This window comes from Ptychodera flava, chromosome 5, assembly GCF_041260155.1.
Source record: "Ptychodera flava strain L36383 chromosome 5, AS_Pfla_20210202, whole genome shotgun sequence".
NCBI lineage: Eukaryota > Metazoa > Hemichordata > Enteropneusta > Ptychoderidae > Ptychodera > Ptychodera flava.
Window position 1 is genome coordinate 19802771 of NC_091932.1, and position 11115 is coordinate 19813885.

Sequence of the window (11115 nt, forward strand, 5' to 3'; positions counted from 1 at the left end):
ATTCCTTCCGTTTATTCTATTTTGATATTAATATGCCCACAGACTTGAAGCAAGTCTAATGTGACTTGTCTCATACTTTTTAGGGGGTTAATACATGCACTTTCCGTGATACCTGGGGTTGAAAGAAAGTGGAATGTAATGTTGAGGACATGGGTAACAAAGACAATATAGGCAAAAATATGTATTATCGGATTTATTACACGTAATTTTTATTTTAAAGACTTTTCTCGTGAAAATCTAGTGTCTCCCATGTTTAATAAAAAAATTGTATCTGAGACTGGATTTTTAGTTCGTATTTTATCCCCTTTTCAAATCAGTATCTAAGACATAAACACAATTGGAACTAATTTTGGATAATTGGATGGTTAAGTAATGTCGATTTAATCTACAAATACAATCTCGTCTGCTTTTCTTTTTATATTTCACACTTGTTTTTATGAGTAATTTGCGATATTGCAACATTCAGCTCTATGGCACCTAACACTTTTGAGAAATTTGCAAAATATGAAAATCCAATTATCCCAAATTAGTTCCAATCGTGTTCATAGATAATACTCTTGACTTTACAATTATGTGCAAATCTCGCGAAGTTGATAAACGATTAGATTATGTGGCTTACGTTACGAAGATCAACAAATGTTCGTTACCTTGTAATCTGAACTAGGGAGTACCGACGCCTTCATAAATTAGGCCAAAGTAATTAAATTCTTTGTTTTGCGTCCCCACCAGCGTAGGTTTTTAAGGTTTTCATGAAAAACACACACAATGTATTTGAATAGGAAATTTTAGGACATGACCGCTTAGCTTTTCTGAACTAAAATTTTGTTACAATTTTTTATTTGCTGCAATCAACTTACATTGTGTTAATTTTCTTGTGTGTGTTTTTCAGCCGCTTAGACGCGTACCTTTTCCCATTTAGAGTGGACGCAAAACAAAGAATTTAATTACTTTGGCCTATGAAATACACGGCCTTGCAGTAGTTCCCCGACAACGTTTGTACTAGTTTTAAAAATCTTTCCTCTTCCGCGTTTTCGTGTTTCCCTTTCATAACCCCTCACTCAACAATCTCTCCGCTTCCACTCTTCATACTAAACTCCCCAACTGCCTTCTCAAATTACAAAAGTCGACTACTCCCCTCCCCCTCTCTTTACAATATGTTTTTACCATTCCTGACGGAAAGGTCCGGTAACAAATGAAACATATTACTCCCTGTCAGTCAATCGTTGCACGCTGAGCGAGAGAATACAATTTTCCAGTCCGCTTTTGAAGAAAAATTAACCCGCCCACCCACCAAGAAATCACTTACAAACGGTTGTTTACTCTACCTGCTTTGAAATATCTTATTTTCACCATGTCAACACAGCCTGCACATGTGTGTGAGGTAAAATCTAATCTTAGGCATCCGAATTAAGGCCAGACAACAATTCATTTGTCAACAATATCATTGCACATGGTGTACACTACATATTTTGTTATCAAGGCAGAGTCTTTGTGTTTCAACATATTTCAGCGAGAAGAATAACATGAAACTGCTTTACCGAACAAAAATGATAAACAGATATGAACTGAAAATGCTGATGTGTCGCAGTACATATTGAAGTTGTCTGTGAATTTAAACTTTTGCCACATGTTTGCAACTTCATTGAAAGTGTTACGATCGACACCATGGACAGCATTCACCATAGATTAATTCCAAAGGTCATTAAGTATATAAACATGTAATTAACTGAAATAAAATACTATTTTTTTTTACTGTTGTCTTTGCATCACCGTGACCGCCTTATATAGCAAGTGTAATTGCCTTTAGTCGAGTCGTTCAAGCTATATATGCCAAATTGTGAAAACTCATTAAGTATACAAATTATAAATTAGCTGACACGATATTGGAAAAATCGTTAAATTCACATATTCGTTAACTTTTTAGAGTCCTTCCGGTCTCATATCCTTATTGGGAAAGTTAGTTAAATACGCAAATTAGTAACTTGCTGATGTAAAACTGCTAATTTTACTGTGAGGTGAAAATGTAAGATGAAAATGGTGAGACTTCATGTCCATTGTCGAAATTCAATGCTTACGTTTGTTTCTTTGGGAATCTTTATTTTGTTTCTAAATATGCACTTAAATCATTTGATTGATAAAAAGTTACATTTTGTTACAGACCCTAGCGACTCTGTGATCTGATGATTCAACTAATCAACAAATTTTACGTTTTGGCAACATGCACCTAAAACTTAAAGACTTCAGCTTTCTCTCAAACTTTCCACAAGGAACATTCGACCATCAAGGATCGACGTGGACATTTTGACAATAGATTAGTAAGTTGTCTAATATTTACCGATATTTTAAATTCAAAATGGCCGCCATTCCGCTGTAAACTCTGTGAGGTACTGTGAGGAAAAATTAAATTTTCGATTTTTACAAAAATAAGCTGGTTAACCCTTTGAGCGCCAAAGTCAACTTTTTGTCACCTTTAGAAAATATACTCCAGTCAATTTTTTTCAGGTTTTTGTCAAAATTTTGATAACAAACTGTTGCCAATAAAATGAGATGGCCATTTGGTCCAAAATTATAAAACAATTACAGAAAAATTCATAAAAATTGGTAAAAATGTTGCACTAAAATTTAGGTGGGAACAATTACAGCGCTAGCACTCAAAGGGTTAAAAGTTTACTGACTCTCAAGACTTTTGAATGAGCCTCCACAAGTAATAGATCAGAGAGAATTGTACAAATTTGAGAATCGGAATATCTGTCCCTGAGGCGCATTCTACCTTAAATACTTGACAGTTTTCCCATCAGGATTACATTCGATGTGCAAAACATTCTGTAGCATTTCGCCTTAATGTGATATCATCTTCTAACATTACAAAACCTAGTTTGTAAATTAAGTCCGACTATATTTATAAAAAATATTTTACGCGAAGTGCTCGTAAGTAATAAACTTTAAACACCACGTGAGGGGTCGACGTCTTTTCCAATAAAATGAATTCGAGGCATTACGACAGTGCATAATAATTATACTTTCAAGAAATGATTGTTAACAATTACTTTTGTGTAAATATTTTAAGGTAAACTAACATATATACAGCTGACGTTAATATTACTTTAGTTTTTTTTTTCTCAGTACGTGTAACAGAAACGCACATCACGTATTTTTATTCTACTTGTAAATTACTGCATTTCGATGAAAGCACACAGTTAGTTGACAGGGAAAAGGCTCAGTAACAGTATAAAGCAATTGAAAACATAAAGACTCTTCACTAACACCTCTCTCTCTCTCTCTCTCTCTCTCTCTCTCTCTCTCTCTCTCTCTCTCTCTCTCTCTCACATACATACATACATACATACATACATACATACATACATACATACATACATACATACATACATACATACAGACATGTATGCTAAAACGTTAAGAACATTTCACGAACAAATATACACTACATGCAAAATTAACATCATTTCTGATAATCTGTTACTCATACTTTAACACTTCAACGTCAGATTGTATTGTCTGTCTGTTTGTTTGTTGTTTTATTTAGAGATCTCTGACCCCATCAGCAACGGATCTACAAAATTACGTTGCCGGTGCGACTGGCGCGAGATTGATATTCCTTTCTGTGGACGTTGAGGGCAGTCTTGTTGCAATTGTCGAGGTACCGCCAGTAGCTGATAATGTTTGAAGTCCGTCATCATGAGTTACGTTAATGGTGTTGTGACGATTTCCCAGTATCTGGAAAATACCACAAATGTGCGAATGTTACAGTCTCATTAATATGTTGATTCTTCTTGAGACAATATTCCTGAAAGAGTTCATTTTTAAACTGTTACAGAGCGTAAGGTGACACGGAACGGTCGATAGTATTAGATTCTAACAGATGTTGATTGGCAGTTGATTGCAAGTTGACTACATGCGAGTACCTAACAACTTTGATAGGAATTTAAATTTCATTCGAAAAAGTGATTATCCAAATGTGTTTCTTGAAGCCCAAATAGCTGCGAATTTTATGCATTATTTCCATGATTACATAAGCATCATATATTGGTTTTCGGACGCAGACTCACTTTCGGATACCAGAACTGGATTGATTGACATTGTCATCTGACGTGTAAAGAATATCTTCAGTTTCGCTGAGGTAAGAGCCAGGGGGCGTCAGAAGAAACATTAGCCATATGATGCATGGCCTCAAACGACCTCTTGCGTTAAATGACGAATTCCATACCTTTGGTAAGAACACAAGGCAGAGAATGGCCGTTGTGCAGAATATAATGCACAGGGCGTTGATCAGGAACTTGGCTTCAGTCTGCTCGGGTCTCATCAACACGACAGTGGGAACACCCATAGTGCTCATCACCAGAACATTGTACACTGCGAATCCGATATGTCGAGAGTCGTTCAACACGGCATATTTCACCTGTGGCATTGAGTAAGGTAAAATATGGATTAGTATTTAAATAAGACGTGATACTGATAGTGTAATAATCTATCTATCTATCTATCTATCTATCTATCTATCTATATATCTGTCTATCTATCAATCTATCTATCTATCTATCTATCTATCTATCTATATCTGTCTATCTATCAATCTATCAATCTATCTATCTATCTATCTATCTATCTATCTATCTATCTATATATCTGTCTATCTATCAATCTATCTATCTATCTATCTATCTTTCAGAATTTCGCTCTATTTATTTATTTTACTCCAGATTCTTCTTCTATTCCTCACAGAATAAAAAAAATCATTATATTGACGGTAACATGGCCGCCATATACGGCATGGCCGTCGCTTCTGTCGACAATTTATCCGGACTTTAGTGCAATTTTTGACAAGGAAATGCTACTTTCTAACATATTGCCTTTGTTGAGAAGCTAAACACTTGGCATTTCATAATGCTGTTGGGATTTGAACGAGACACTGAAGCCGATACTCGAAACACAACAATACTGAGAAACTAGCTATTAGCGACTTTGTAATCTACTTGTTAGCGAGTGTCAAAGTGGGTTTATGTTAAAGCATGGACGTTTCTGTCATTCAGTCTGGCCTTCATGTTAGCACGGTTTCCGTGTTGCGCAATGTCGACAGATCTCTTGAAACTTGTAACAGTGCTTTTTTTTCAATATCACTGTGTTCACTAACTATCTCTACTATGACTAGCCAGCATTTGTGCATGCGCAGTTTTGTTGTTTGTTTACCAGCTGCTTTGATATAGATTGAAAACCGCTGAATCATAACGAGATTGTAAACAGCTATGGTGGTACGACAGTAGCTGATGATTTCAAACTAACTTGATGTGTTTGGGTTGTAGGTGTACTCCTTTTTCAGGGCATAAATATCATTTGATTTATGTGAGGTTGTAGGTGTACCCTTTTTCAGGGCATAAATATCATTTGATTTATGTGAGGTTGTAGGTGTACCCTTTTTCAGGGCATAAATATCATTTGATTTATGTGAGGTTGTAGGTGTACCCTTTTTCAGGGCATAAATATCATTTGATTTATGTGAGGTTGTAGGTGTACCCTTTTTCAGGGCATAAATATCATTTGATTTATGTGAGGTTGTAGGTGTACCCTTTTTCAGGGCATAAATATCATTTGATTTATGTGAGGTTGTAGGTGTACTCCTTTTTCTGGGCAGAAATATCATTTGATTTATGTGAGGTTGTAGGTGTACCCTTTTTCAGGGCATAAATATCATTTGATTTATGTGAGGTTGTAGGTGTACCCTTTTTCAGGGCAAAAATATCATTTGATTTATGTGAGGTTGTAGGTGTACCCTTTTTCAGGGCATAAATATCATTTGATTTATGTGAGGTTGTAGGTGTACCCTTTTTCAGGGCATAAATATCATTTGATTTATGTGAGGTTGTAGGTGTACCCTTTTTCAGGGCATAAATATCATTTGATTTATGTGAGGTTGTAGGTGTACCCTTTTTCAGGGCATAAATATCATTTGATTTATGTGAGGTTGTAGGTGTACCCTTTTTCAGGGCATAAATATCATTTGATTTATGTGAGGTTGTAGGTGTACCCTTTTTCAGGGCATAAATGTCATTGTGACACAAGAATCCAGTATTTACAATCCATTTTGTGCTTCAAGCCGGGATTTGTTTGTTCATTAGCATTAAAACCAACACCTGTTGATGATGGAATCCATTGATAAGCTTATTGTCCCCACACTTTATAAAGAATAAACCGTGTTATATTCTAGCTTTTTTGAATTTTCGGTTCTATTTGGTAATGTCATACAAATCCTTTGTAAACTATAAGTTCTCTGTCAAACTGCCTCTTGTAAAATTTGACCAAATCCTCCATTGATTATCGTTTGAAAAGTCAGCCCCCCCCCCGATTTCCATCGTCCCTCCCAGAAAAAGAAGTGAAAACTCCCCAAAACGAGCAAATCAACAAAGTACCATTAGAACTCAGAAAATTCGAAACTTGTTGCAATTCGCCAAATTCACGCTTAAATGGAAATATAAACAGATGCAAAACGAAAATATTACACTTCATATTATTAAGGCCTTGCAAATACGGCAAGAGAAAGATCTTCAATTTAAGGAGCAATTTTTCACACACACTTGACTTCAAAATATCAGCACCGGAACTCAAGCGTCGGTCGACGAAGGCAAAGGGAATCATTAACTTGCCATGACGTCTTCCATTCACGTACCTGTCGTGTTTCCCATGCCAGAAACACCCCAAAGAGGATGACGATGCCCTTGTAGCCACAAATCAAGCCCAGCCACAGGTTGATGTATCTGGAAACGCACACTTCCACTCTTGGCAAGTATACGCAGTCCTTCCCATTTTCGTCGACCTGCGATAGTATTGAGTGATCCGATACGTTACGTTCAGTGTGGAAGTTTACGTTGAAATTTCAGATACGAGTTGCATCTAAATGAAGTTCAAACTTTCGATAAAAGCTCTTTTCGCCAAAGCTTTTGCTGTAGGTCAACTTTCTCAGCTATTCAGGAAAGGGGTTATCTGATATGTTCTGCGGTAAGAAACTTCTCACAAACTGGGATTATGGACGTGTGTGCATAAATGTATACTTTCCAAAGTGCAGGTCATGATTACATTTAAGGGTCGGGTTATGTAAAAGTATCTTTCCGGCCCTGATGTGTACTTTGGTGCCCTAGGCGGGAAGACCCAAACCAATTTCCTCTACCTACCTACCTACATGCATAGACCCAGGGTTTATGCTACATGTATCTACCTACGTTCGTAAGTACTCAACCATGCACGCACATACATAGATAGATACATAGATTGATAGATACACATAGATAGATACATAGATACATAGACACATAGATACATAGACACATACATACATACATACATACATACATACATACATACATACATACATACATACATACATACATACATACATACATACGTACGTACGTACGTACGTACATACATACATACATACATACATACATATATACATACATACATACATACATACATACATACATACTGACTGACTGACTGACTGACTGACTGACTGACTGACTGACTGACTGACTGACTGACTGACTGACTGACTGGTTGGCTGGCTGGCTGGCTGAAGGACGGACGGACAGACAGACAGACAGACAGACAGACAGACAGACAGACAGACAGACAGATCGATGCAGTTGCTACATAAACAAAATAGAGACATAGGGCCTATACCTCTTCCGGAAGCTCCACTGTGACAGCTCTCGGCGGGTCCAGTTTAAACCACGTCAGCAAAATGGCAATGTCGGCACAAAGGAAATATACAACATGAAGCAGGAGACGCCAGTCTCGGATTTTCTGAAGACGTTGCAGTAAGAAAACGAAATTTGTATATCAAGAACCCTTCATGATCGATTAGTTTCCTTACGATAGGATAACTTGTCATTTACCGGCAGACATTACATAAAACTTACTTTACCCATAGACTTTTTGATGGTAAAACTTCGATTTGCTGGAGTGAAGTCGGGCAGACAGAACCGACGCATGTTGGTTGTCCCTGTGGCAATGTCTGCGGATCAATGTTGATAACATAAAACTACTAGCTTCAGTAAGTCTTTTAAATGCAATCCAGTCAAAGTAATTGCTAAGCCATGAAAATGACTCACCACTGTAATTAAAGTCTTGTTTGTGAATATTTTATGTATCCTCCAAGTCTTGCTGAACATTGCTCCGAAGCTGATAGTGAAACCAAAGGACACAGCCATGCTTGAGGCTAGTAACGAAGAGAAAGAATCGTCAGAGATTGCAATAACATTAAGAGTGCGTCAGAGCAATATTCGCCAGAGATATACGAAATCACATTACATGGTTTTATAGCGCACGACATCAAAATTTTCAGTTGTACAGCTTCAAACTCGCCAATGTAATCTCACGTACTTTATTCTGCGCTTTAAGGCATTGTCCTAATAACTGAAGAAGAACTACAAATTTCATGTACCATTTACTCAGTTCACTTAATTTATTTTTTTTATTTGAGCAATGTCATAGAGATAGGCGAGCTTGAGATATTGATGCAAAACTTGATTGGTGAGTGACATTAATACTTTTGTTGTTGAGAACCAATTTCTTTTTTCAAATATGACGTCTTCTTCTGTACAACCGTAACCCAAGTTTCGTCCACAGTGGTTAATAGATTAAACTCCTTCCATACGAGCGTCTGTACTTGCACTTCGAAGTTGCCTCACAGAAATCCATGAACCGACTTCGTTCAAACTTAATGTACGCGTTTGTTAGTTTCTCTGTGACGTCAAATCTGGGCGCCAGAGGACCATTTTGTTTAAATTCTCTCTGATTTGTCACAACTTGACAATTGACAGGTTGTACTATCATTTACCTGAGTATGTGAAATCTATTTGTTTTGAGATACGCTCCAATATGGTCGCAGAGCCATTTCTAACACTGTAGCCAGTGTCCATTAGATTTTGCGCTTACCTGACACATTAAAGACTTGTGTGTCTCTCCTGAAATGACATTTGCGTCTATGCCGAACGAAACAGCCGACAAGTATGCAACTACGCAACCGAAAATGATAATATTATTGATATTGGGACTTGACATCTTGATAAATCTCGAAAAAATAAGAGAAAAAACAAATCAGAAACCTCATGCCAGAATTTCGCACGAATCGCAAATTCTGCAGCTAACTATAGGTCCGACGTTGTAAAAGCCTTACAACGCCAGTGTCTTTGTCTTGCTATTTGACAGCCATATTGAATGCCGGGCTGTCTAGAGTATTCAAAATAACTAATTTATACAATTTCTCTACATAGTATTTAAGTTGTTCGTCATATGCTATGATGGATAATACGGTCTCTCATATTGTAAGGCTGCATTCACAAACAACTTTGGAGGGGCGGGAGATTTGGGGGACTTGAAAAAATTTAAAAATTGACATTACAAAGGGGGACTTGAAAATTTATTGAATTACAAATTATTTCCAAATACCTTCTGGCACTTTCATTTCCTGTCATTTCCATTTTCGGCGCGCTCTTTGGGCGCAAGTTTTAGGGTATATATAATGGGAGTATGTTAGGGTATATCAAACAATTTATTGATGATCCAAGCGGCCACCTTGAGGCAAAAGATTTAGGTTGTCATGATTTCTACTTACCCAACCCCTCTGTTGTGCAAAATTGTCCTCTACAATGACTAACAGTTTCAACTTAACCGTCAATAACAATTTGGAAGATAACTTATTTGATAACATTCTCCCATTGACAATATATTGGGTCTAGTTCAGTGTCAAACGTTCATGTCTCCGTATGTACATTTTTTTGAAGACTTCGACAGAATACAAACTTTTTAGAATAGTGCATAGTGTCATCAATATTAACTGGAAGCTGCATGTCAAACACCCTTTAATAACAGTTGGGGAGATGATAACCTATGTGTTATTAGTAGTTTCCTCATAGACTACAATGTACATTTTCAGTGAAATTCCAAAATCGAATTTCTTGCACACACATGCACTTGTAACCACCTTAGTCTAATCAAGTACATTAATATCAGTTATCAAACGTCTATAAATACAAAAATTTAGCTAGTTTTGTAGCGTACAACAATTATTCATTGTTTCCTCATAGACTTCAATGTATAGTGGATCAGCATTTTAGGCGAAATTCCAAAATCAAATTTCTTGTACACATATGCACATGTAACCACCCTCTTCTAATCAAGTATAATTATGTCAATTATTCAGCGTCCATATATATACAAATATTGCAAGTTTTATATTGGGAAAAAATTATTCACAGTTTGTCGTAGACTTCTGTGTAAAATAGATCAACATTTTCGGCGAAATTCCAAAATAAAATTTCTTGTACACATGTGCACCTGTAAACACCCTATGCTAATCAAGTACATTTATATCAGTTATCCAACGTCTATAGATGAACAGATATTGCTAGTTTAATATAGAAAATACGCGATACATTTCTTATAGACTACAATGTATAGTGAATCAACATTATCGATAAAATCCAAATTCAAATGTTTGTACACAATGCACTTTTTACCTGCCACTTCAAGCAAATATATTTACATGAATTATCACACACATATAAATGTAGAGATATAGCTTGTTTTTGTGGGGAAAATGTTAATAGTTTGCCCAATAGACTCCCGTGTATTATGATTTGATATTTTAGACGAAGCACTATATCGGTCACATTTTAATTTGCCTTTCTTTGAGGGGGACTTCAAAATTATGGCAAGTCAGAAGGGGGACTTGAACACAGTGTGAGATTGTTAGGGGGTATTTGAAAAAATCTAAGAACTTTTTTGTGAATGCAGCCAAACTGGTTATAATTGCTGGTGCAAATACAGCGTCCAGTTTGGCTAGGACGTGAAAACAACAGCGGTATATTTATGATACATCAATGTTGTGACCTATCTAAAAGGTCCTGAATTTAGAACTAATTGGAAATTAATAGAACAAACAGTGCTGTACATTAACAGTGGCAAAAACATTTTGCCCATACGCACATGGTGCAAAGAGGTTTCGATAGTGACTGCGCCCACCACAGGTAACGGTGAGGATTATACGAGGGCAAAGGTCAAAGAAGCAAGAGGTAAAGACTTACTTCTCTCTGCGATGAC

The 11115-nt window shown here is 36.6% G+C and overlaps 1 protein-coding gene across 1 annotated transcript; it reads right to left on the reverse strand.

Moving 5' to 3' along the window:
- Positions 1-1338: 1338 nt before the first annotated feature.
- On the reverse strand, positions 1339-8245 carry LOC139133200 (gamma-aminobutyric acid type B receptor subunit 2-like). The gene is made up of 5 exons (XM_070699639.1): positions 8124-8245; positions 7693-7815; positions 6680-6826; positions 4226-4417; positions 1339-3735 (listed from the first exon to the last, which is right to left on the reverse strand). The coding sequence occupies exons 1-5, from the start codon at positions 8220-8222 to the stop codon at positions 3580-3582; spliced, it is 717 nt and encodes a 238-aa protein (XP_070555740.1). The 5' UTR covers positions 8223-8245; the 3' UTR covers positions 1339-3579.
- Positions 8246-11115: the final 2870 nt, after the last annotated feature.